Below are 27,711 nucleotides of genomic sequence, written 5' to 3' on the forward strand. Positions count from 1 at the left end.
GTGGAACTCTAAGTAAGTCGGAATTTTCCTAAATGCTTATGAAGCACTCGCAAATTTGATTGAAGCAAAAAAAATGTTCAACGAACATGTAAATATAATTATTTATTCATTTTTTTTTTTTATCTGATGGGCAGGAAAAAATACAAAAGTGTACAAAATTACAAAAAGAGAGAGGAGACAGGCATAACATCAGCAGGTTTTACCTTTTGAGCATCGTTGCCAGAATTAATTCTCCAGCTGATAAGCACACCACTGCAGAAATTGAGGGCTGTGGAGATTTAGAAGGGGTTTTTTCCAACATATCACAATTTCTCTGCAGCTGCAGAATCGGCACTGGCAACTTCACCGCATACTTTAATGCTTTGGAAACCAGTGCGATGCTTGAACTTATTAAACCACCTATTGCTTACCATGAACTTGGCTTGGGGTTCACCACACTTATCCTTAATATCTTCATATATACTTCTTGCTTTTGCTTGAATGGCCATTGGACTCAGGGGCACTTGCTTCTGAATCTGATTTTCCATCCACATTATTAATAGCTTTTCCATCTTCGATATAGCACCTGAATGTTGTTTTGTGATCACTGTTGATCTTAAATGCATTGATTCTTTAACATGTTCTTTTATACGCACACTGTCCCTTAAAATAGTATTCACTGTTGAAGCAGCGAGACCTAATTCTGTGCAATAGAAGACAAAATTTGTCCTTATTTGTACTTCTTAATTAATTATTTTCCATTTCTAATTCAATTTTGTTTTGTTTCCTAGCACTGACAGCACTTGCACTTTCCGTTGGTCCCTTTCCCTTCACATTGTAATAAGTAAATAGGAATGAAGAGAAGATTCTGAAAATTTGTTTTTTATATCATTGAAGATTTCAGTGAAGGGGAACTCATTTCACCATAATACTGTAACGTTGAAACCCACAGAATTCCAGTTATCGCAAATGCAATAAGTTCGAGTTTACTACCTGTTTATAACAGATTGTGCTAACAGAAAATCCCAATAAACCGTAAAGTGCAAATTGTTTTTATTGTTTTATGGTAGTGACCTCCAGATGTGTTTTAGAAAAATATCAAAAGGCATTTAAAATTGATTCTTATAACGGAACATATGATAACGATAAAAGTGTAGTGCAATTTCCATTATAAAAGTGACCTTTTAGAGAGATAAATAGCTTAGTTATATAGCTAAAATTTCAACTTCCAAAGTCTTAGAACGAATTACCAAAAAAAAAAAAAAAAGTGTTATTGGGTTCACATTCCGATTTTTTTTTTTAAGTTTGCACCAGCCAGAAAAAACTTACGTAAGGTCGAATTTCCATAAGTTCAGTATTACTTAAGCCAAGGAGTGGCTGTAGATGTAGATGTAGAAACTGCTGTGATATTTTAAGAATTATTTGCAAAATTTATGTATAAAAATTGGTTGAAAATGCTTGATATACTAGAGGAGGTAAAACACACAATGGCCAGTGTTACTAGAGTGGATGGACAAATGAGGTTTGCAGGTTTTTCTTTCTTTCTTTCCAACTTTCTAAGCTAACTTTATAAGATACTTTATAAGCTAACTTTCTTGCATAATTTTCCACTACTAATAATAAGAAGCAAGATTCAACCAACAGATATAACAGAAAATAACCATCAATGAAATATGGAATTGGTCTGATGTGGAGCTTACTTTCCACTTATTTTGATATTATAAATAATGGAATCCATTTCAAAACTGTTTCTAGATGAAAGAATGAAATAAAATTTTTCTTGTCATGGTCCAGACATCTCCATTTCCAATTATTTGTTATTTCCTTTAAGATGGTCCTTGAGGTTGTCACATACATTCTCTCAGATATGCCAGACAAGCTGTACTTGCTACCTGGTAGTCTAAAACGCTGATGGAACTGATATTCAGGTGACACTCAAGTCAAGTGGACCCAATTTCGGTGAAGTCCGGACGGTCTGTGACAGCCAAATCCTCTGCTTGCACCTTCACGATGGTGGGACTGTTAGTAATCCTGGGTATAACCTCAATGCGCAAGTACATGGTGGGTGACAACCCAGGTGTGAACCAACGTAAGCAGGGGTCGAGGTGTATCGCCTACACCACATAGAGGAATGCCACCCCTCGATGTTACCAGGCAGTACTAGGTGGTAGATGACTCTCATCAACTTGTGAAATACCACCACTTTGCTTATTGGAGGCTTGAAGTGGTGGAACCCATGTTTAGTCTCTAGAGCTAGGTTCCGGTCAACCCTTCCCTATCTCTTCCGTCATGCAGTATGATTGATGACTTTTGAGGTTATGATGAACATCGTGGCGAGATCCAATATTCCTTACATTTCGAGGATACAGCTCTAAAACTGTGTTCGCAGGCCGGCCGCTAGTTAGTACACCAGACCGAACCAATTGGTAACTCTCTAGGAGTTACCAATTGGTTCGGTCTTATTCGGTCCAATTGGTAACTCTCTAGGAGTTACCAATTGGTTCGGTAATAATCTTGCTACCTCTACTCTGCCAGATAGTGACTGGAGGGAGTCCGAGTAGTGTGTATGCGGGGAGCATTGTCGAGGCCACGTTATGTCAAGGATCTGGGTATATTCTTACCACGTGTACGCCATATCCAAAAATTTCATTACTTCATACAGCATGTCCCACCCACTTTTTCTTACTATCGAATATACCATGAATTGTCAAATTAATAGAGCAAGCTTATCTGCGAAAAGATCTAAACCTCCCAAGCACTTCCAAATTCATTTCACAAATATACGTGGTCTCAATTCTAATCTCAACGATGTCCATTTCCACTTGCAGTCTCCCAAACCCCATGTACTTTTTCTGACAGAATCTGAGTTATCGGTTGATTCAACTACTACTCATCTCAGATGCCAAAATTATTCACTGTATGATTCCTTTCGCCTCAAAGGTGGTACTTGTACATATGTCCGTTCTGATATTCCCTGTCAGAGACTTGGCAATTTGGAATCTCCTCTCTTTGATCTTCTCTGGCTTAAAATCTCTCTACCTCATAGTGTCAAATTCATATGTTGTCTCTACTGTTCTCCCAACTCCACTAACCACTTGGAGCTCTTGGACTTCCTCTCTTTGCAACTTGACTTTCTCCAGTCCAACTTTCCTAACAGTGAGGTAATTTTCCTTGGTGATTTTAATGTTCACAACTCCAGCTGGCCGAGATGCTGAGGCTTTTGCAATTACTAATGACCTAGCACAGATTGTTCATTTACCTACAAGAATACCGGACAATCCTAATCATACAGCCAATACGTTTGATTTTTTTCTCACAAACAACCCTTCTAAGTACACGGTTGAAGTGAGAGGTCCTTTAGGCACTTCAGATCACAACTTGGTGATTGTCTCTTCTCCAATGGAATCTTTATCTCATGGCTATTCCCAACCTCGTGTTGTTTGGCATTACAAGAATTCAAAATGGGATGACCTGCAACACTTCTTTTCTTCTTTTCCTTGGTCGGATTACTGTTTCAAAACTTCTGATGTCAATGTTTGTTCAGATCGTGTCAGTGAAATTATTCTTGCAGGAATGGAATCCTTTATTCCACACTCCACTTTAAAATCTTGTCCTTTGTCCAAACCTTGGTTTTCCAATAAATGTGCTAAGGCTGTTCAAGAGAAGAATGTTGCATATCGTAATTGGCTTGTTTCTAATTCTTCAGTTTCATTTTCTGCCTACACCAAAGCTCGCAACAATTGTAAAGCAGTTATTAATCAGTCCAAACTAGAGTTTGAACAGGCTAAGAGTAGAAAACTTGCTTCTTGCCCTAATGGTAGCCGAACATTCTGGTCTCTTCCCAAAGCTATTGGCCGCAACTTTTGCCCATCTCTGCTCCCACCTCTGTCCAAACCAGATGGTTCTGTTGTCACTTCAGCCAAGGATAAAGCTGACCTGCTAGCATCCCATTTTTCTTCCAGCTCATGTATTAATGATCTTGGTAAAACACCTCCCACCATTCCCAACACTCTCCATTCAATGCCTCCTGTGGTCTTCCATCAAAAGGATATCAGAAGCATTTTGATGAATCTTGATGCTAAGAAAGCTCCAGGTCCTGATGGTATTTCTCCACTCGTTCTCAAAGCCTGTGCTCCTGAACTTACTCCTATTCTTTGCCGCCTTTTTTCACTTTCTTATTCCAAAGGTGTTTTTCCTTCTACTTTGAAATTTGCTCATATCCAGCCAGTTCCTAAAAAGGGTGACAAATCCCTCCCATCCAATTATCGTCCCATTGCAATTACTTCTAAAGTAATGGAGAAATCAATTAACCGCCAACTCTTAAACTACCTAGAAATCTTCCGTCTGATCAACGATCGCCAGTATGGATTCCGTCAGTGTCGATCCACTGGTGATATTCTGGCTTATGTTACCCATTTATGGACTAATTCAATGGAAAGGTTCGGTGAAACACAAGTAGTTGCTCTTGATATCTCAAAGGGCTTTTGATCGTGTTTATCATAAAGGTCTTCTAAACAAGCTTCCATCTTATGGTTTGCCAACTGTTTTTAGTAACTGGTTATCCAGTTTTCTCTCTGATTGCTCACTGAGGGTGATGGTAGATGGCTCTCTGTCTTCTAACTAATCCACTAATGCTGGTGTCCCCAAAGGTTCAGTTCTTTCCCCCACTCTTTTCCTCTTGTATATTAATGACCTTCTTCCATTGACTGGAAATCCTATCCATAGTTTTGCCGATGATAGCACATTGCATTCCACTTTCCATTTTGACAAAGGATTGTCCTGCTCAATCAGCTTCAACTTCTCGAAAATCTGCTACCAATTCCTTAAATGCCGATCTTCAGGTAATTCACCAGTGGGGCAAAGACAACTTAGTTGATTTCAACCCTTCTAAAACTCAGTCTTGTCTTATATCTCGCAAAAAGGATTCTTCTGCTGCTATGCTTATCTTTAGTGACACTCCGATTTCTAGTCAAAATGATATATCTCTTTTGGGGATTACCCTGACTTCTAATCTCTCTTGGCACAAGCACATTACAAATATTGTTTCCTCTGCATCTAAAAAACTTGGTTTTCTCTTTCGCTCTTGGCGTTACTTTTCTTCCAAACAGCTGCTCACTCTGTATAAATCGCAAATCCGCCCTGCCATGGAATATTGTTCCCACATCTGGGGTGGTGCCCCCAAAACCTCTCAGGCTTCTTGATTCCATTCAGAAGAGGGCAGTTAGGTTAATTAATGATTCATCTCTAACAGAGTCTCTCCACTCGCTTTCTCATAGACGTACTGTTTCTGCTGCATGCCTCTTCTACAGATACTTCCATGGGCACTGTTCTTCTGAATTGGCTTCTATAATTCCCGCTCTGTCTTTCAAAACAGTCCGAACACGTGCCGCCACCTGCCAACATCCATTTACTGTCCAACTTCAAACCCACAGAACCAACTTTTCATCTTCCTCATTTATTCATTCAACTGCCGTTTTCTGGAACAACCTTCCTTCATATGTATTTCCTGAAAATTACAATCTACAGAAGTTCAAGTCCAATGTCAACAAATATCTTCTTTCGTCTTCTCAACCTCCAACCCAAGGACGGTACTAAGTACTATAGGTTCTAATACCTCTCTTGTTTGGGGTTCACATAAAAAAAAAAAAAAAATACTGATCCTTTTCTTTACAAAACACTTAGCTGTCTTTACTTGACCCTTCATTTACTTCATTCACTGTTCCACATGTCTTGATGTCATTTTCTTCATTTGCATACATCTCTGATATGCTCATGAACCATAGTCATTTCTTATATGTCACTGCATCAATGTAAAACTTCAGAAAGCTGGTTCAGCAGATCAGGACAGTTAATTCACAGTGAGCAGATCTGTATTCTGATTCATCAATTTTTTGGAGGAGTACCACTGATACCTAGTTATGCTCATCTTTTGTTGCTCTTAGAATTTGATACCTATATGTTATTTTAGAAATTCATTTCTTGGCTAAATGCCTAAGGATATGAAGGAGTTTGTTAATGCATGGGTTATGCACACAGATTTCTACTACCAAATAATTAATGCATCATTTTAAATATACTGATATTATTTATCACTGAATATTGAACATTGTTATTATTGATGGATAATGACTAACTTCTTGTTGTTTGTTTGTACGCTTTAGGGTGCAAAGGCAAAAAAGGCTATAATGCACCTAACTATTCTAGAAGATATATTACAAAGAAAAACAGCAAAGAGTTCTTTACTTATGTAAACTCTAGAAGGAAAGGGATGAATCAGATTGGACCAATTAACATAGATGGGTTGACTATTGATGATCATGCTCAGGTAGCTGATAAACTGAATCAGTATTTTGCATCTACATTCACACATGAGCAGTTATTCAATGAGAGGAGTGCCAGAAGTTTATCAGACTAACAGGGGGCTAAGTGATTTTGTAATAAGTGAGAGCAAAGCGGAGGAGAAATTGTTGAAGTTAAACATAAGGAAGGCACCTGGAGTGGATGGGATTTATCCAGTTATATTAAAGAAGGCAGCAAAGGAAGTAAGCAAACCCTCAGCCATAATTATGAGAGCTTCCTTAGACTCAGGGAAGGTCTCCCATGGACTAGAGGTGTGCAAATGTATCACCAATTCACAAAGGGGGGGGGGGGGTGTTCAAGGGTCACACAAGTAATTCAGCCCTGTTAGTTTAACTTGTGTTCTGGGGAAAATAATGGAATCGCTGGTTAAAGAAGCATTGCAGGATCATCTAGACAAGACTGCAGTAATAGTTAAGACACAACATGGGGTTTTTAAAGCAAGGTCTTGTCTGACCAATTTGATTGGATACTATGATGTGGTCACAAAGGAACAGAATGCCAAAAATAATTTTGATATCATATACTTGGATTTCAGGAAAGCTTTTGATACTGTTGCACACAGAAGACTGTTGTACAAATCGGAGAGGTATGGCATTAAGGGTAAGTTGCTACAATGGATAAAGGGATGGTTGAGTGGGAGACGACAGAGAGCGGTAATCGATGGACCCTGCTCTTCGTGGACAAATGTTATTTTAGTGGAGTTCCCCAGGGTTCGGTTTTCGACCTATTGTTGTTTTGTATATTTATCAATGATATTGATGAAGGTATTTCAGGTTTAATGTCCAAGTTTCCAGATGATACAAAGGTTGGCAGGATTGTTAACGACAGTATTCTACTCCAACTGAATCTAGATAAGTTGGACAGATGGGCTGAGAAGTAGCAACTGAAGTTTAACATTGACAAATGCAAAGTACTACATATGGGTGGCAATAACCAAAGAGAAACATACCAACCGTGTGGTACTACACTCAGGGAAGTGGAAAGTGAAAAATACCTGGGGGGGGGTAATTGTGCAGTCAAATATGAAGTTCACTGAGCAGTGCAGACGGGCTGCCAGGGCAAGTCATATGGAGTCTTGTCAATGATATATAGGAATTTTGCTAGCAGGGTCAGGGAGGTGATTATCCTGTTATACCAGGCAATGGTCAGTCCACACCTAGAGTACTGTGTACAGGTCTGGAGGTCTCATTTTAGGAAGGATGTAGAGTTGCTAGAACGAGTACAAAGAAGAGCAACAAGATTAGTGAGGGGAACAAAGGGATGCTCTTACCAAAAAGCTTAAGTTCTGCAAATTGCAACACCTGGAGAGTAGGCACCTGCGAGGTGATCTGATTGAGGTATATAAGGCCTTGAATGGGTTGAGCAAGCTGAATGCTGATGGGATTCTTCCTCTTGCTGAGACTAAGAACCTGAGGGGGCACAGTTACAAATTGAGGAAAGATAGTTGTAGAATAGATGTGTAGAAATTTGCCTTTAGCCAACGGATAGTTGATTGGTGAAACAGACTTCCATCTTTTGTTGTGGAAGCTGATAGCCTAAATAAATTTAAGGCTGAGCTGAACAGACATTTGGAACAAATGGGAGGAATTTTTTTTTGGTTGATGCTGAATAAGCTTGCTTCCTTGCATTGTATGCCTCTACTAAAGCTAATGCTATGGTAGAGTTAAATACACAGTTTATCTGTACAAATATGGTTGAAGTTAACACTGTTTTGTAGTTTTTTTTTTTTTTCCCCATTTAAAGGAAGTAAAGATTTTGCCCATGTGTCGTATATCTGCTAGGCAATATATCACTAACCCATGAAGTTATACATTCATTGTACTTTATGCAACTACTGGTTTTACTGTAGACTATTTATCTGACAAACAGACATTTGGCCTTGAAAGCTACTTACATATTTTTCTGATTTTAACTTATTTTATCTTGAATACATTTTTATTGCTTTTACACCGATGAGCCAAAACATTATGACCAGCGAGTCGTTATGCAAATCGAAGCAACTGCAGGTGAACTACGGCACGTGCATGAGTTGGGACACTATATAAAAAAACCTGATACTGAGCTCTGTTAATCAGTGTTACTCCATTCTCATTTCATCTATTCTTCAGATGGGAAAGGCAGCGGACTTCAGTGAGTTTGACAAAGGCCAAATGATAATGGCCAGACGACTGGGTCAGAGCATATCCGAAATGGCTTGGCTGGTGAGATGCTCACGGTCGGCTGTGGTTAGTACCTACTGAAAGTGGTCCAAGGAGGGAAAACTCACGAACCGCCGGCGAGGTGTTGGACAACTACAGCTCATCAATGCTCAAGGTGAGCGAAGGCGCTCCCAGATGGTACGTGGCAACAGAAGGGTGACTGTGGCACAACTCGTTGGTAATTGGAATGCTGGTGACAGGAGTAATGTGTCACAATACACAGTACAGCGAACCCTGCTGAAAATGGGGCTGTGTAGCCGCAGGCCACTCCTAGTGCCTGCGACACCGGCGACAGCACCTACAATGGGCACGTGAGCATCAAAACTGGACTTTGAGTGATTGGAAGAAGGTCATCTGGTCCAATGAATTGCATTTCCTGTTGCACCATGTGGACAGCCGGGTAAGTGCTTCATTTAACTGGGGAAGTGATCGTGCCTGGATGCACCGTGGGATGAAAACAAGCCGGTGGCGGCAGTGTCATGCTTTGGGTGATATTCTGCTGGGATACCCTGTGTCCAGGCATCCATGTGCAGGGCACTCTGATGTCTACCACCTACCTAAACATCATTGCTGACCAGGTACACCCTTTCACAGCAACTGTCTTCCCCTCTGGTGATGCATTCTTTCATCAGGATAATGAGCCATGCCACACCGCCTGGATTATTCGAGACTGGTTCGGGGAATATGAGCAAGACCTCCAGGTATTGCCCTGGCCTCCAAATTCCCCAGACATCAATCCAATCGATCATCTGTAGTTTGTGTTGGAACAGCAACTTGGATCTATGGCGTCTCAACCATGGACCTTACAGGAGTTAAAGGATCTGCTGGTTACATGTTGGTTCCAGACAAAAGACACATTTAGAAATCTTGTAGTGTTCATGTCTCACTGGGTACCAGCTGTTTCAGCTGCACGTGGAGGACCAACATCATATTAGGTAGGTGGTCATAATGTTTTGGCTCATCGGTGTATTATATTGTTTGAATCCACTCTTAATTTATTTTTACCTTATTTCTACTTATTTTGTATATTTATTTCAATAAAGTTCAGTTTGTTTGTCTCAAGTAATTTTATTATTGATATATGCCACAAAAAGGCTCTTTTCGTAATCTATTCATCAGAGTATGCAGTGTGTCTTTGATAAATGAATTTAAGTTTCATAACACTGATAAAAAACCAATGAAGCTGATGTTCAGATTCCACTTGTGAATCAAGTAGGCTAAGGTTTCATCAAAGGTCATTTGCACCTTCACGATAGTGGGACTATTAGTAACCTTGGCGGAATACCATGTGCAAGGACAAAAACTCTGAATCTAATATATTAGAGGTGACCACTCAGGTGTGAACCAACATAAACCAGAGGACTGGCTAGCCCTATGTGTCACTAGACAATACTAGGTGGAATATAACTCTCATTAACCAGTGCAATTATACACTTTTGTTATTGGAAGCCTCAAGCAGTGAAAACCATGTTTAGTCTGAAGCAAAGCCCTGGCTCTTCAATCATTATCCTGATGAAAGATACTTTGTGATAGACTCATCAACGGAACATCTTAACCATGGCCATTTTAAGCTTTGCCTCCTTTGACATTATAAAAATGCAAAATAGAATAATCTGCATGATTTCCATTCTTTTACTTGATTGGATTTTTTTTTTTTTTTTTTTTTTCTCCAACTCCTAATTTTTTTCTCAGATCTGTCAGTGAAATTATTCTTTTAGAGATGAAATCCTTTGCAATCCATCCTAAAATCTTATCCTTTACCTAAACCTTGGCTGTTCAAGATAATAACATTGCATGTCATAATTGGCTTGTATCCAACAAGACTTCTTAATCTTTCCAAGGAATATTGAACCTCACCATAATGAACATCATAGTGTCAAAAGACTTTACCCATACTGCATGACTGAAGAGATAGGGATATGCCAGAGCTTTACTTTAGGCTTCTTAATCCTTCAAAAGACCTCAATGACCTTAATCCTTCAAGTACCTCAATGAAGCTGCGAGCTATGCTGTAACTAAGATATGGTAGGGCCTTCCTAGCTGTACAGGTCAATGCAGACAGGTCAGACAAAGTGTGTCCAAGGCAAGATTGAAGGCATTAAGATGGCAGCCTCATCATCAGTCTAGGCTGTGGATGGCTGGTAACCAACCCAGCTGAAATAATAACTACTCAAAAGTCTCAAGAAAAAAAACTAGATCATCAACCTGGATTATGACTTAGCATGGAAAAAAGAATCAAGATGACTTCTTAATCTGATTTACCACTTTATATACCACCTATACTAAAGACTGCAACAGTTGTTACATTACAAAGTTATTAATCAATACAAACTCTAATTTGAAGAGGCTAAAAGTCAGAAACTAGTTTCCAAATGTTAGTCAAGCTTTCTTGTCTTTGGACAAAGATGCTGGCCACAACTTCTGCTCATCTGTACTTCTGCCTCTCTTACAACATAATGCATCCTCATTTAAAGATAACTTATTAGATCACCACCTGTAGCAGTTGCATTAATGATCTTAGTAAATCTTTTCATACCAAAAACAATTCATTTAGTGCCTCGCATGGTCTTCCCACAGAAATATCTGAGTAGAATACTGTGAACATTCTTGATGGACAGAAGTCTCCAGGTCCTGATGGCATTTCTCCTCTTGTTCTCAGAAAGTGTACTCTAGAGTTTGCTCCTGTTGTTTCCTCTTTTCACAGTCCTATTCTACAGTTATATTTCTTGTGGAATAGGAGTGTGAAAAGAGGGGAAAAAGATTAACATAAAATTTTACTCATATCTAGCCAGTTCCTAAAAGGAGTGACAAATTCTTTCTTTCCTATTATCATCCATTGCACTTTGACATTTTCTTCCCACCTTACTCATACGTATCTTTTATTTGCAGGGGATATTACAGAAATTTGTTTTTTCATTCCTTTACTCTTCTTACTGTACTCTTTTCTTTATTTCTGTATTTCTTCTCTCTATTTCTGTCTTTACTCTTAGAGTGGGCCAGTAAATCAGAGTCTTATAATGGGGGATTTTAATTTCCCAGATATTGACTGGAATTTGTGGGTTGGTAACTCACACTAGCAAGGCTTTTGTGGATTTATTGCATGATTGGATGACTAGAGGGAGCAATACTATTGATTTGATTATCAGTAGTGATTCTTCATGCATTAAGAATCTGCAGACACAGGAACCACTAGGTGGCAGTGATCATAGTGTGCTGAAGTGGGATTTACTCAAGGAGGTAACTACCATCAGGGGTAAAGGGAAGGATTATTGCTTTCGTAAAGGCGACTACGATGGTCTGAGACAGTATTTAAATTCTATACAGTGGGACCAACTGATGATGTTACCAACAGCAAACTCAAAATGGGAAGCATTCAAAGAACTTATCTTGAAAGCTACTAGGCTTTACATACCGCTGACCTGGCTAGCCGGATGGGTAAAGTGCCTGCCTAGCAACCCAAAGGTCGCGGGTTTGTATCCCGCCTTGGGCTTGGATCAAAGTACTGCAAAAACCCTGGGAGGTGCATTATGGCCACAGAAGCCGATGCGCCAAAAACTACCAAAAAAAAAGAAAGCTTTACATACCAACTAAGAAATATTGTTCAAGGTTCAGGCCTAAATGGATGTCAGATGAACTAATGAGACATATGGCAGAGAAGAAAAATGCATGGTATGGTATACATATAAATTAACATGTGACACAGAGGCCTATGATAGAAATAAGTTGATCTGTAACCAAGTTACAAAGGAGGTTAGGCAGGTGAAGGCAGATTACGAGAAATCTTTGGCAAGGGATGCAAAGAAAAACAGCAAGGAGTTCTTTACTTATGTAAACTCTAGAAGGAAGGGGATGAATCAGATTGGTCCACTTGATATTGATGGTTCAACTGTTCATGATCCTGCTCAGGTAGCTAACAAACTAAATCAATATTTTGCATCTACATCCACATATGAGGAGTTATTCAGGAAGGGGAATGCCATAAATGAAGTAAACACTGACAGTGAGCTAGATGAGCTTGTAATAATTGAGAGTAAAGCGGAGGAAAAATTGTTGAAGATAAATACAAGAAAGGCACCTGGGGTGGATGAGATCTATCCAGTTATATTAAAGGAGGCAGCAAAGAAAGTAAGCAATCCGTTAGCCATAATTATGAGAGCTTCCTTGGACTCAGGGGAGATACCCACATACTGGAGATGTGCAAATGTAACCCCAATTCACAAAGGAGGATTAAAGGCTGACACAAGTAATTATAGACCTGTGAGTTTAACTTCTGTTCCAGGAAAAGTAATGGAAGCACTGGTTAAAGAAGCACTGCAGGATCATCTTGACAAGAATTCATTTATAGCTTGGACACAGCATGGTTTTGTTACGGGAAGGTCTTGCCTGACCAATTTGATTGGATACTATGATGTAGTCACAAAAGAATTGGATGCAGGGAATAACTTTGATATTATATATTTGGATCTTAGCAAGGCTTTTGATACTGTTGCGCATGGAAAACTGCTGCACAAATTGGAGCAGTGTGGCATTGGTGGCAAATTGTTGCTATGGATAAAGGGATGGTTGAGTGGCAGAAGTCAGAGAGTGGTAATTAATGGACACTGCTCATCGTGGACTAATGTTATTAGTGGAGTCCCTCAGGGTTCAATGTTGGGTCCATTGTTGTTTTCTGTATTTATAAATAATATTCATGATGGTATATCAAGCTTAATGTCCAAGTTTGCAGATGATGCAAAGGTTGGCAAGGTTGTTAAGGACGCTACTGATGCTATGCTGCTGCAACAGGATCTGGAAAGGTTGAGCAGATGGGCTGAGAGGTGGCAAATGAAGTTTAACAAATGTAAAGTACTACATATGGGAAACAGCAACCCCAGAGCAACGTATCAACTCTGTGGTACTACACTGACAGTGGTAGAGAATGAAAAGGACCTGGGGGTAATTGTGCAGGCAGATATGAAGTTCTCTGAGCAGTGCAGACGGGCGGCAAGAGTAGCTCATGGTGTCTTATCAACGATATACAGGAATTTTTCTAGCAGGGATAGGGAGGCAATGGTCAGGCCGCACCTTGAGTACTGTATACAGGTTTGGAGGCCTCATTTCAAGAAGGATGTAGATCTGCTGGAACGAGTACAGAGAAGGGCAACAAGGTTAGTGAACGGAACGAAGGGTTGATCTTACGAAGAAAGGCTTAAGTTTTGCAAATTACAGTGTCTGGAGACTAGGCACCGGCGAGGTGATCTGATAGAGGTGTACAAATCCTTGAATGGTTTGAGCATGATCAATGCTGATGGGATACTGTCTCTTGCTCAGAATAATCACCTGAGAGGGTATAAATTCAAATTGAGGAAAGACAGATGTAGGATAGATGTGCGGAAATTTGCCTTTAGCCAGTGGGTAGTTGGTTGGTGGAACAGACTTCCATCCCTTGTTTTGGAAGTTGATAGCCTAAATAAATTTAAGGCTCAGCTGGACAGGTATTTCGAACGAACGGAGGAGTGAAGTGAAAGGATTTTTTTTTTTTTTTTTTGGCTGATGCTGCATAAGCTTGCTTTCTTGCATCATATGCCTCTAATGCTAATGCTAAAAAAAATTGACAACACTTTAGTCCTTTGAGATTATTCTTTCAGTGAAAACTTGATGTCTGCCTTGATAAGGTATCATATATTTTATTTTTTTTAAATATGTCTTATTCTCTTTGAATATTTTCTATTAAATCCTTTCATTACTTTTGATATAAATTTGCCTTTCTAGGGAGAATCCAATTTTTTTACTTCAAAATTCTGCCTCCTAACTTTGCTTCTTAATGTAATTGTTAAAGTAAATTTACAACCCACCTAGATATTATTGCAATCCATAACCTTTGGTTCCTTATGCTGAGACAGGCTTCCCTGGTGTTTCACTTCATTAACCTTTGTTTCTCTTACCAGAACCCATGAGATGATTTTGTATTACAATTACCACTCAATACACTTTTTGCTTTGTTTTTTTTTTTCTTACCATAAAGATTTGAAATTTCACTAATTTTTTAATATTTCTGAATTTGAAAGGTGGGCCTTACCATACTTAAGTAAGGGATAGGATATCATGAAGAATGCCATTTTAAATTTCATGACATAATTAATACTGAATTCGAATATCTTAATAAACAAGTGTGTGTACACACACACACACACAGTAAGACAGATAATCGAAGGTGAACAGGACAAAGACTATCTCAGATAATGGAAATCCACTCTTTTTTATAGGGGCTTGAGATTAATTTATTATTACATAACTGCAATAAAAACATGTATGTATTAAATATAGAACATACAGTATGTAGTAGGTGGTGAATTAACACATTTTTAATTTTACTCCTTGTAACATTTAATAAAAACTGCTTAAAATAAAACGTTCTAAACATACCAGATGACAATTTTACTTTATGAAAATTAAGTGTAAAGCATTCTGGTTTATTAAACACCCCCAAAGAAAAGCATGCTAGAACCTTAAGATGGTCACAAAATATTGCAATTTGAAATATATTCACAATTAATTGTGGTATATAAATATCCAGTGAGAATTGGCATTTGCATGTACTGGATCAACTTTTTACAAAAATATAAACATTAGCCTTCCAGTTGTTAATATTTGTCAATTCAAGTTCTGGTTCGGACAAGACTCATCAGTCTACAAACTGTCAAACAAACAATTCCAAAAGCAGCATTATTGATTGACACTAAATATTTCAATTCTGGATGCTATACCTTCTTTTAACTTCTAACATCATTTATTATTTTTTTTTTTGATTTTGCCTAGATAACTCACTTAACAAATTCTCAGTTAATAGCAGCTCAAAAAGCTGAAGTTCCTACTGTATTGTTAAAAATTCCTCCTAGTAATGTCTCTAGATTGTCTGTTTATTTATAGAAATTTTTATATCTGAGAGAACCAAAAGTTTTTACACACAAACAGTTTCAATTAAAAGGCAGTGGGATCTATCTCTTATTTTTAATTTTCAACTACTTGTGATCTGGACTTTGTCACAGTTTGGATAAAATTTTTGAATTTGATAAAACTGGTTTAAGTATAATTGTTTAGATTTTACAATATTCAAATTAAAATTTTTCCTAATCAACTGCCTTTTTCACAATGGGAAAGTTATTCCCTGTCTTTGGTTTATTCTAAAATCATCATTGCTGTATTCAGAAATGAACATAAATAGCCATGACCAAATTGCAATTGAGCCAGTTTTTCTGTGTTTTCTTGATACACTATCCAGCCATTCATAGTTATATAAATATGTACACTGAAAAACAAACATCACACAATATTGTTTTTATTTCTCCTTCAAATAAAATCAGTTTACATTTGTTTCAGCAGTAAAGAAAATGATGCTTTTAAACTAAACCAAAAACAGAAACACTTTCCTATTGGGGTGGGGGAGACAGTTCATTAAGCATTATTTTAATTTGGATGTTAAAAATCTAAACATTAATACCTATTCCAATTTTTTACAACAAAATCAAAAATTTCAACCCAAATATAATACAAAAAAAGTGCAGACAACAAATAGTAGACTTTAAGATAAGCAATATAACACTTGGTGCATTTTAACTGTGAAACATCCTATATATAAAACATTAATATACATATCAAACTTACATTATAAATAACAGCAGGCCCATTTAAAAGATGACCATTAACATACACATCAGCATTTTCCATAGGTGTGATGGTTACAAATCCTGATTCATTTATGCAGGTGCTACAAAAAAAAAGAAATTGTGCATATATGCATGTATATATATATATATATATATATATATATATATATATATATGATAATAAATGCCAAAGTTAGCAACACTAAAATTTTCGAAAAAATTTTTCCCACCTTTATCTCATGTAGGCTGCTGTTATTTTTATTTTAAAGGTTACCACTTTTTTGGCTATCTTCCTTTTTAGCCTGTGGCTTTCCAGACGTTTCGCACTACCATCATCTTTATTTTTGTCATATTTTTTAATATGCGTATATATATATATATATATATATATATATGAATATTAAATGTAACACCTTAAAGGAAATATTTAAAAAGTTGCATAGCATAAAGAGGTATTCAGTTGATGAAATGGTTTCAGTAAATAAAAGATTAATAAATCAGGTATGACAGATGTACCTAAAAGCACAAAGCAGCATTAAAGGATGTAAGAGTACGTTTGTATTAATATATTGAATAAAGTATGCATAAATGGATGTGAAAGTTATACAAAGTACCAGTAACTAGAAGGGTGAGGAAAGTAGAAAAAGAAGTGTAGTAGATTTGAAAAAGGTGAAAGAATGTTAATATCCTAAAGATTATAATGAATTAAGAAAATTATGGGATGAATTACCAAGCTAATAGAAAGTGGAAGAACTGTAAAATAAAATTAGTACATCGAAATACTAATAAAAAAAAATAAATAAAATGCAAATAAAATGAAAAAGAAAAGAAAGTGGTATATAGCTGCCATCAGATATGGCGGGGGAAGGGGGGGGAGAACATTTAGAAAATGGCTGAATATATTTAAGGCAAATATGCTTGATCTGACATAAGCTGAAATAAACATTGATACATGATCAGGTATTTCATCAGGGGACTACACCTGACCACGTATCAGAAACTGCATATCTATACTTGTCCACAGTAGTAGCAGAAGAAAAGTGAAAGGCCAAAAAGCAACAAAAATTAAATTAGCAAATTCTAATACAGTATGGACAAGGTAGTCCAAATGCAGTGTAATTTATTTAGGTAAAAATAAGGATAAAGTTAGAATAAATATAAACAGAAATATGAATAATAAATATGAAAATGAAATGAAAATAATAAATATGAAAATGAAATGAAAATAATAAATATGAATAGAAAGTTAGAATTAAATATTGATACATGATTAGGTATTTCATCAGAGGGACTACACCTGACCATGTATTAGGAACTGTGTTTCTATACTTGCCCATAGTAGAAGAAAATGAAAGGCAAAAAAGTAACAAAAATGAAATTAGCACATTTTAATACAGTATGGACAAGGTAGTCCCAACGCAGTGTAATTTATTTAGGTAAAAATATGGATAAAGTTAGAATAAAAATGGTTAATACATAGAATTTTTAAGATTTAACTTTGTATAGATAGGAATTCGATGATTCAATAAATAAATTTGGAACAAGCACATAGTATAGGGTGAGGTATTAAATTGGGGATGGGGAAGGGAAAAAGGAGTATTTTAAATAAAGATAAAAAATAGTAATAGAAGTAGGAACGTTCGTATCACCCTTGATTCACACTAATAGTTTTATGAATGGGAAGAATAGTAGAAATTGACAGCAGAAAGACAAAATGCAAAGGAAAATTTATTAAATAACACTAAGCTTGCTGGGGTTGTGAAGCCCAACATTATAGTAAGGGCTCTGGCATTTGTAAGCATTAGTATAAAAGGGAGCTAATACCAAATGCTTGGTAAAAATGTGTGTCGAAACATGCCAAGAATCTAAAACGAAACCGAAAGTATAATAAGAAAGTGAAAGTGAACAATACCTGGGGTATTTTAAAAAATGCATAGCGGGAAATAAGCTGGTGGGGAAAATATACATAGCAGAAGGAAAAAGGTGGGGAGATGAAGTGCACATATTCAGTAGAGTAGAGTAGAGTAGATGAATGGATGCAAACTTCAACTACACTGGCGATACATCTACATGATAAAGCAATTTATAGTATCATAGCGGACTTAATATAAGCAGCGAAGAAATGCAAAACAGTGGGGAAAATAGTGCCGTCTATTGTCATATTTAGAATACAAGTGTATGGAGATAATTTAAAATTAGCGTTGGAAAAAGGAATGCAGTTGAAATAGTATGACTCTACCACGATAAATCATACAAAATTATAAAAATAAACATACTATCCATAGATAGTATCGGGTGTGAATTCATTGTGGAAAGAATAGTAAATGAATCAAAGGACAAAGAATCAGTTGACATTACATCCAATGGCATTACCTGATATGGTGGGCAGGAGCAGCAGTTCGTAGCACCCGCTTCTCAATTAGACCGGGGTTCAAGCCCGTGACCACCAAAAATGGAGGATGCAGAAAGGTCAGAGAATGACCACTGCATATCCCTGGAGCAATATGGACTTAGTTGCTAATGCTCCTAAAAACCAAATAACAACCACAACAACAGCTACCTGTGGATTCATCTAGTTTTATCTAGATGGAATTATTTCCTGTTCTTCCTTACTATTGTTATTTCCTTGGAATTGTTTCATATACATGGACTTATTTCCTGTTTTTTTATAATTGGATCTAAATTCACCATATTACTTATATCCCTGGAATTATATCACATTCTTATTTCCTTTTCTTTTATAATTGGATCTAAAGTCACCATATTACTTATATCCCTAAAATTATATCACATTCTTTAATCCATGAATTTAAATTAGTTCTTTTTCCTTGGATGTATTTTCTTGCTAAATTGGATTCTTACTACACCTTTTTGGACTATAGATTATAATTATTAATTATTTATATCTAAAAACATTTGATGATTTTTGTATTCCATACTCTGATACATTTACAATCATTTTCTTATATGAAACTATTCGGCTTAATATAACATAGCCTCATCATTTGATCTAACGTGTATGTGTTTTTTGCCACCGTATTGTTCAACACTATTTATCTATTAACTGTAGTATGCTTACTTTTATAATTTTGTATGACTTTATAGTGGTAAAGTCATACCATTCCAACTGCATTCCTTTTTCCAACACTAATTTTAAATTATCTCCATACACTTGTATTCTAAATAAGACAATAGAAGTCACTATTTTTCCCACTGTTTTGTATTTCTTTGCAGCTTACTATTAAGTCCGCTACACTACTATAAATTGCTTTATCATGTAGATATTTCACCAATGTAGTTGAAGTTTGTGTGCATTCATCTACTCTACTGAATACATACGCTTCATCTCCCCACCTTTTTCCTTCTGCTACATATATTTTTCCCGGTAGCTTATTTCTGCTATGCATTTCTTAAAATACTACAGGCATCATTCACTTTCACTTTCTTATTATACTTTCAGTTTCGTTTTAGATTCTCAGCATATTTTGACACACGTTTTTACTTTCAATACAAGCATTTGGTATTAGATCCCTTTTATACTAATGCTTACAAATGCCAGAACCCTTTACTATAAGGCCCTTACTTCACAACCCAGCAAGCTTAATGTTAGTTAACTTTTTCATTGCTTTTTGTCTTTCTACTGTCTATTTCTACTGTTCTTCCCATTCATAAAACTATTAGTCCATATGAGGGTGATACAAATGTTTCTACTATCCTACTTCTATTACTATTTTTCGTCTTTATTTATTTAAAATACTCCTTTTTCCCTTCCCCATCCTCAATTTAATACTATTAGTGTATACGATGTGCTTGTTCCAAATTTATTTATTAAATCATTAAATCCCTATCTATACAAAATTAAATTCTATATATTTATATTAACCATATTTAGTCTAACTTAATCCTTATTTTTACCTAAATAAATTACACTATGTTCGGACTATCTTGTCCATATTATATTAGAATGTGCTAATTTCATTTTCATTGCTTTTTGGCCTTTCACTTTTGTTCTACTACTATGGACAAGTATAGAAATGCAGTTCCTGATACATGGTCAAGTATAGTCCCGTGATGAAATTCCTGATCATGTATCAATATTTATTTCGGCTGACATCAGATCAAGCATATTTGCCTTAGCAATATTCGACCATCTTCTAAATATGTTTCCCCATATCTGATCACAGCTAAACCACTTTCATTTTTTTTTCCCCCATTTTATTTGCATTTTTACTTTTTATTTTATTAGTATTTTGATGTACTAATTTTACTTTACAGTTCTTCCACTTTCTATTGGCTTGGTCGGTTGGTTCGTTGGTTGTTTTAGAATTTTATGGTGCATTAGCATCTAAGGCTATAATGCCCCAAGTCAAAAAGATGTAAAATATAAAAGTATAATATTATAATTGTTTATACATTATTTACAGTTCTTCCACTTTCTATTGGCTTGGTCGGTTGGTTCGTTGGTTGTTTTAGAATTTTATGGTGCATTAGCATCTAAGGCTATAATGCCCCAAGTCAAAAAGATGTAAAATATAAAAGTATTTATACTAATGCTTACAAATGCCAGAACCCTTTACTATAAGGCCCTTACTTCACAACCCAGCAAGCTTAATGTTAGTTAACTTTTTCATTGCTTTTTGTCTTTCTACTGTCTATTTCTACTGTTCTTCCCATTCATAAAACTATTAGTCCATATGAGGGTGATACAAATGTTTCTACTATCCTACTTCTATTACTATTTTTCGTCTTTATTTATTTAAAATACTCCTTTTTCCCTTCCCCATCCTCAATTTAATACTATTAGTGTATACGATGTGCTTGTTCCAAATTTATTTATTAAATCATTAAATCCCTATCTATACAAAATTAAATTCTATATATTTATATTAACCATATTTAGTCTAACTTAATCCTTATTTTTACCTAAATAAATTACACTATGTTCGGACTATCTTGTCCATATTATATTAGAATGTGCTAATTTCATTTTCATTGCTTTTTGGCCTTTCACTTTTGTTCTACTACTATGGACAAGTATAGAAATGCAGTTCCTGATACATGGTCAAGTATAGTCCCGTGATGAAATTCCTGATCATGTATCAATATTTATTTCGGCTGACATCAGATCAAGCATATTTGCCTTAGCAATATTCGACCATCTTCTAAATATGTTTCCCCATATCTGATCACAGCTAAACCACTTTCATTTTTTTTTCCCCCATTTTATTTGCATTTTTACTTTTTATTTTATTAGTATTTTGATGTACTAATTTTACTTTACAGTTCTTCCACTTTCTATTGGCTTGGTCGGTTGGTTCGTTGGTTGTTTTAGAATTTTATGGTGCATTAGCATCTAAGGCTATAATGCCCCAAGTCAAAAAGATGTAAAATATAAAAGTATAATATTATAATTGTTTATACATTATTGTAAAGGAGTATACAATATAAAAATTTTATAAAGCATAAAATGATAAAAAAATTCTAGATAAAGTTATTGAAATTAATAAGTTGTAAAAACTTAAATATAGCTGACATGTTGTCATTGTCTGATAAAATCTGAGTGCATAAGGCTCAGAGAGAGATGGCTAAAATATAAACAATGATCATTATAAAAAGACAGACATTCAATTAAAATATCATGGACTGTTAAAATGGTGTCACAATTTCTACACATAGGATGATCATCAGCAGATAGCAATGTGTCAAGTGACAATGTATTATGCGGAGCCGAGATAGAACAACTTTCTCTTTTCGGCTCTAGCACAGACTAGACTGCCAATGTTCAATTACAGGCTTAATTTCATATAATTTGTTTGCAGCCTGTCCATGCCATGAGTGTTGTCACTGGGATACCAGTTTCTTCTGAATTACTTGCCTGTAGTTTGTATAGGGGACTAACAGGTAAGAGTTAGAGGTTCACTGATTTGGCTGCAGTGTCTGCCAAATCATTTCCTGAGATCCAGCAGAAATGAACATCAAATTCAGATTGTGAAAGGAAGTGCAGCTTCTGCTGTATCTGGGTCAGGACAGGATGAGGGTTGAACCTCATCAATGATAAAGCCTGCAATGAACTCAGAGAATCAGTATATATATTTTTTGTGATGGGTGGTTTGTATACGATCCAAGGCTAGCTCAACTGAGTTGCATCTCTGCAGTGAACACTGCATTCATGGGAGATCTGCAGAAATACCGTGGTGTCTGGGGGAAAACATTTGCAGATCTGACAGACATTTCTGACCTCGAGCCATCTGTGTAGACATGCAAGAAGTCAGAATGTTTATTATTATTATTAGCTATACGGTGCAAGAAAGCCTGAGGCTTATGCTGCACCAGCCTAAAAAAAAAAAAAAAAAAAAAATTCCCGAGTTACCCTGAGAGAGAGAGAGAGAGAGAGAGAGAGGGAGAGAGAGAGAGAGAGAGAGAGAGAGAGAGAGAGAGAGAGAGAGAGAGATAGAGTCAAAAGTAGAAGAGAATCACCAAGAAAGAGAAGAATGATGATATCCAGCTCAGGACCCTGCGTGTGCCAAGCCCATAATCAGATGTGAGCCCCCGGGGTTCAGAGCATTTGGCTTCGCAATTCAGCCCATAATTTTCTTAATTCATCATAACCTTTAGGATATTAACATTCTTTCACCTTTCACAACTCTACTACACTTTTTCTACTTTCCTCACCCTTCTAGTTACTGGCACTTTGTGTAACTTTCACATCCATTTATGCATACTTTATTCAAAATATTAATACAAACATATATATATATACACTGGTGTTCAAATAAAATGCATCACCTAGAAATTTCACATTTCTAACCCTTTTTCGTGATGGTATGTCACATTAATGATTAGCATAATTAATGTAACATACAAATATTTATTAATAGTTAAGGCAAAGCTAAGTAATATTTGATAGGTGCTCTCAAAATATTCCAAAATGAGCATTTGCAACCTTTATACAACAGTTTTGGTAAACATGACAATTATGGCTGAAATGTTATCAGAAGCCCTCAATTTGCTTCAGTTTATCATTTTAAATGGAAAAGAAAATGAAAAGTTCACCAGGTGCAAACTAATATTTAGTTGAACCGTATCTGGCCCTGATGACAGCAGCACAACATCGAGGCATTGACAAGATCAATTTCTGAAAATAATCAACTGATAGTTTGTGGTTCCAATCACGAATTATGGCTTCCTGAAGGGTCTTTGGTTTCTTTCTGGCAACTGCAGATTCCACACGATGCCAACAGTTCTCTATAGGGTTCAGCTCTGGGCTGTTCCCTAGCCAGCTAACAGTTGTAATGGACTGTGCTTCCAACCATTTTCTCACCTGTAACAAATGTAAACACATTACTGTCAAACCTCTAATGCAGAAATGAAGCTAAAGTAACTACTTACACTTTTCGCCCGATGACAAGGAGCAGAGTCATCCTGAAAGATGCAGTTATTTGGCAGATTGAAATGGTTTCTAATGGTTGGCAGCAATTTGCCTTCCAATATAGCCAGGTATCCATTGGCATTTACAGAACCTTTTATAAACTGCAGGTGACCTACTTGGCAATATGAAATGCACACCCATATATTTGGCTGGTAGGGAATTTCACTGTAGGCATCATACAGTTTGGATGATTTTTTCATCACGTCTGCAGCAAATCTTTTGTCTCCCCTCAGAGCCATGAAGTTGAATTTCTTCTCATCCAAGAAAATAACTGACTTCCACTGCTTGGGAGTCCATTTGACATGCTCCTCCTTACACCAAATTAACCAGACCCTTTTCATTTTTTTTTTTTTTTTTTTTTTTTGTGTGAGGAGGGTCTTCTTCTTAGAACAGGCTGCAAGTCCATTTTTGAAGAGCCAGTTTCTGACTGTTACTGCACTTATTACCACTCTGTATGTTCTTCCCATTCTCTTTTCAGCTCAGACAAAGAAGCTTTATGGTTTTTAAGGTATAAGCGCTTCAAAACTGGGTCCTGTTTTGGCGTAAAGACTCGTTTGCATCTGGTTCTTTTTTTCTTATCAGCACAACCAGTATTCTTGAGTTCGGAAAGAAATCTGCTCACTGTCGACTGATTACAAGATCTATAAGCAATGTGACCAAAAGAGCATCCTTCCTCACCAAAAGCAACAATAGTAATCTTTCTTCGTGGCATCAACTGCACATAACTCGCCATCCTGACACAGGCAAAGAATGACTGCAACTCTTTCAGAGTTTGCTTATATAGCTGAAAGTAACAGCTGATGCAATATTACATCATCACCTATGTGTGTTAATCTTATCTGATGCAATATGCAAGAAATATTGCCATATACTTATGTTATTTGGATGACAAATTGCAATTTTAAGTGGTGATACACTTTCTTTGAATGCCAGTGTGTGTGTGTGCGCGCGGCTGTGTATATATATATCAAAAATGTATTTTTCAATTTGGGAGGATTAAGTTATCAAAACTACATTAAGACCACAGTTAGTACTTCAGTGGTTACATGGCTTCTGTAATGCCATCAGTAACAAATGTGACTACTGTCCTCCACTTTAAACATTCATTTTTCTGCTTACAGATTAGTTTTTTCATTGTAGTCTCATAATATGTGTTCCTGTTAATCTATTTGAGATGTGATAAATAGCTGTTCATTTTCTGGGAGAAAAAGTGCTGTCATAAATAAGTCAGGCATCTGATGCTTGATAATAGAAAATATGTTAGTATTTCACTTGTGGTGTACAAGGACTAAAGATGTTGGTTTTCAACATCTTCACATCTAAATAAAAATGGCAATAGATTTTGAAGAAATGTTTCTTTGAAAAACTTTCTTATTCTAAGTTGTTTTTTTACTGGCATGGTGTAGAAGTAAATTGAAAAGTAGAATGCAGAAAATTAAGTGTTGCAATCTCAGTAGAGCAAAACCTGTCTTTAATTTCTTGAAGGAATACAGATAATTTTCAGACAATTTGTTGTAGAAGGTGTCTAAAATTATTCACTTGATTATGAAACTAGATTAAAATTTTATTGTAACAGCTATCTTAAAATGGTTTGCTGCAGTTATCAAAGCAACTCAGTGAATTTTTTCTCATGTGGTTTGGCAGCCTTGATCCCAGCAAGCATTGGGACAGTGCAGGAAAAAGTAATGTGAATGTTGTGGCTGTGGGATACCAAATCTCCAGTGCCAATAAAGAGATGTTTTTAACAGGAATTCCAGAAATATCCACTGATGTAACAATCAATGAGGCAATGGTTGAAACCATTTTTCAAGAAAGAGGCAGTGTGCTGCACCAAAATGGAGCAAGCAGGCCTCGTGTATATGGAGACAAAGTTTTGGAAATTCAGGAAGTGTTTACCTGAAGTCCTACAAAAGCTATCTGCATAAGAGATTGAAACTTTATGCTTACTAAATGTGAATTGTCCAGGAAATTAAGCCTCACAACAAACCACAATGAGAGGAATTCGCTCTTCACATTCTCAACCATATAGATGAAGATGAACACTTTCTGGAAAAGTGTCATTTTCAATGATGAAGCAGAAATTCCACCTGTCCGGTAAAATTAACAGACAATACGGGGATGAAAATCCCCACTCAGTTCTGAACATGAGTGTGATAATCCCAAAGTAAATGTGAAGTGTGCACTGTCCTTAGGCCAGGTGATAGAGCTATTTTGCTTCCATGAAAACTGTGACCAGATAAATGAATGCATGAAAAAAGCCCACTTAAATTCTGCACAGAAAAAACCCCATTGTCATAAATGCTTACATGAAAAATACCCACACAGAAAATTGCTCACAAGGATAAATGCTCACATTATTTTTAATTTACAAAAAAATAAATTATTTCATATTTCAAAATGCAACAAAATGTTCAATTTATATATTTTATTTCTACTTCTATACGATGTACTTTAATATAACTTAAGAATTTATTACAGTTATACACAGAGCGTACAAATAAAGAAGAAATATATGAGCTTTCGGCTATATGGTAGCCTTCATCAGAATTAAAAATACATGAATGGCAGTTGGAATGAAGATGTGCACTGCCAGGTGCGTGAGACGCGAGGTTTAATTGTTTGTTGACGTCTGTGGCTGTGACGCATGATGACGTGGCCAGCGCTTGTCCAATGATAGAACTACTGACTCTGTGATCGGGTTGACTTGGCAACCACTGTTCCTGTTCAAGGATTTATCCGAAGATTTTATATTTAACGATTCCAACCAGGTACGTTTTAGGTAATGGTGGGATCTGTCTACCACCACGACATCGCGGTGTGGGTCGATGTCGTGGTGGGTTGTCCAGACATGTTCGGCGATAGCTGAGTGTTCTATATCCGCTAAACGGATCGCTCTTTTGCGCTCCGAGAGACGTTTCTCGAGTCGACGTCCAGTCTCTCCAAAGTAGCAGCTAGTGCAGTCACGGCAAGAGATGCGGTAGACCAAACCGCTCTGCAGAAGGGTGGGGACAGGTGTTTTCACGTTGGAAATGAAAGAACGCAGTTTCTTGCCTGGGAGTTGGATGCACTTTATTCCGTGCGTTCCCAGGATTCTACCGATCTGTTGTGACAGGTTGGGGTAGTATGGGATGAATGCCCTCGTGGATGGCTCGTCACTGTTGGTGTTGTAGCTGGTCGTCACGATGTCACGTGTCTGTAGATCACACCTGTCGAGGACGTCAATGGGGTAGCCACACCTCGTAAGGTCTACTTTGACCCTAGTGACCTCTTTGCGTCTTTCATCAGCGGAGCTGGAGTGTGTCCAGGCGCGAGTAAGCAAGGTTCGGGCAGTGGAGAGGAGGTGGCCTCGCGCGTGTGCTGACCGGAAGTTGGTGAACTGGCCAGCACACATGGGCTTACGATAAACTGTAGTCCTCAGGTATGTGCCTTCACGTCGGACAAGTGTGTCTAAATATGGTAAGGAGTTGTTCGACTCCAGCTCAATCGTGAATTTTATGAAGGGCGATAGTGAGTTGAGGTATGATAGAAGTCGCTGACCTGAGTCTCTAGGGATGACCACGAACACATCGTCAACATAGCGACACCAAAAGGCGATGTGATCTGGTGCGTGTGCAAACGCACGTCCCTCTAACTCCTCCATCACGATGTTTGCTGTGACCGAGCTGACAGGGGAACCCATGGCCGTGCCATGTATCTGCTGGTAGACTGAGTCATTAAATATGATCGCACCCCCTGTTAAGCACAGTCTGAGGGCGGCGGAAATGTCATCGGGTGTGAGACCAGTTCTTTCGTTGAGGGTTCTATCATTGTCCAAGAGTTGTTTTGCACAAGAAATGGCAAGTTCCACAGGGATGGAGGTAAAGAGCGATATGACGTCGAACGATGCCATAACTTGATCCTGCGAGATGGATACAGTGCGAATCCTCTTTATGAATTCAACACTGTTGGAGACGGTGTGGGTGGTCTTGCCAACTAGAGGAGAAAGAAGTCTCGAGACAAATTTAGACAGCTCGTAAGTCGGTGATCCACAGCAGGATACAATTGGTCTCAGTGGCGTGTCTTCTTTGTGCACTTTCGGTAGGCCGTAAAACCGTGGGAT

The 27,711-nt window shown here is 37.1% G+C and overlaps 1 protein-coding gene across 1 annotated transcript in view; it reads right to left on the reverse strand.

The window, feature by feature from the left end:
• LOC150089583 (kinesin-like protein KIF14) overlaps nucleotides 1-27,711 on the reverse strand; it is a 221,881-nt gene that overhangs the window by 827 nt on the left and 193,343 nt on the right. The window contains exon 8 of the mRNA XM_090390040.1: nucleotides 16,182-16,284. Coding sequence (XP_090246166.1) covers nucleotides 16,182-16,284 — 103 coding nt within the window. The remainder of the gene's footprint in view (nucleotides 1-16,181; nucleotides 16,285-27,711) is intronic.

The sequence above is a fragment of the Mastigoproctus giganteus genome, chromosome 2 (genome assembly GCF_048544385.1).
Source record: "Mastigoproctus giganteus isolate SK-2022 chromosome 2, ASM4854438v1, whole genome shotgun sequence".
Taxonomy (NCBI): Eukaryota; Metazoa; Arthropoda; class Arachnida; order Uropygi; family Thelyphonidae; genus Mastigoproctus; species Mastigoproctus giganteus.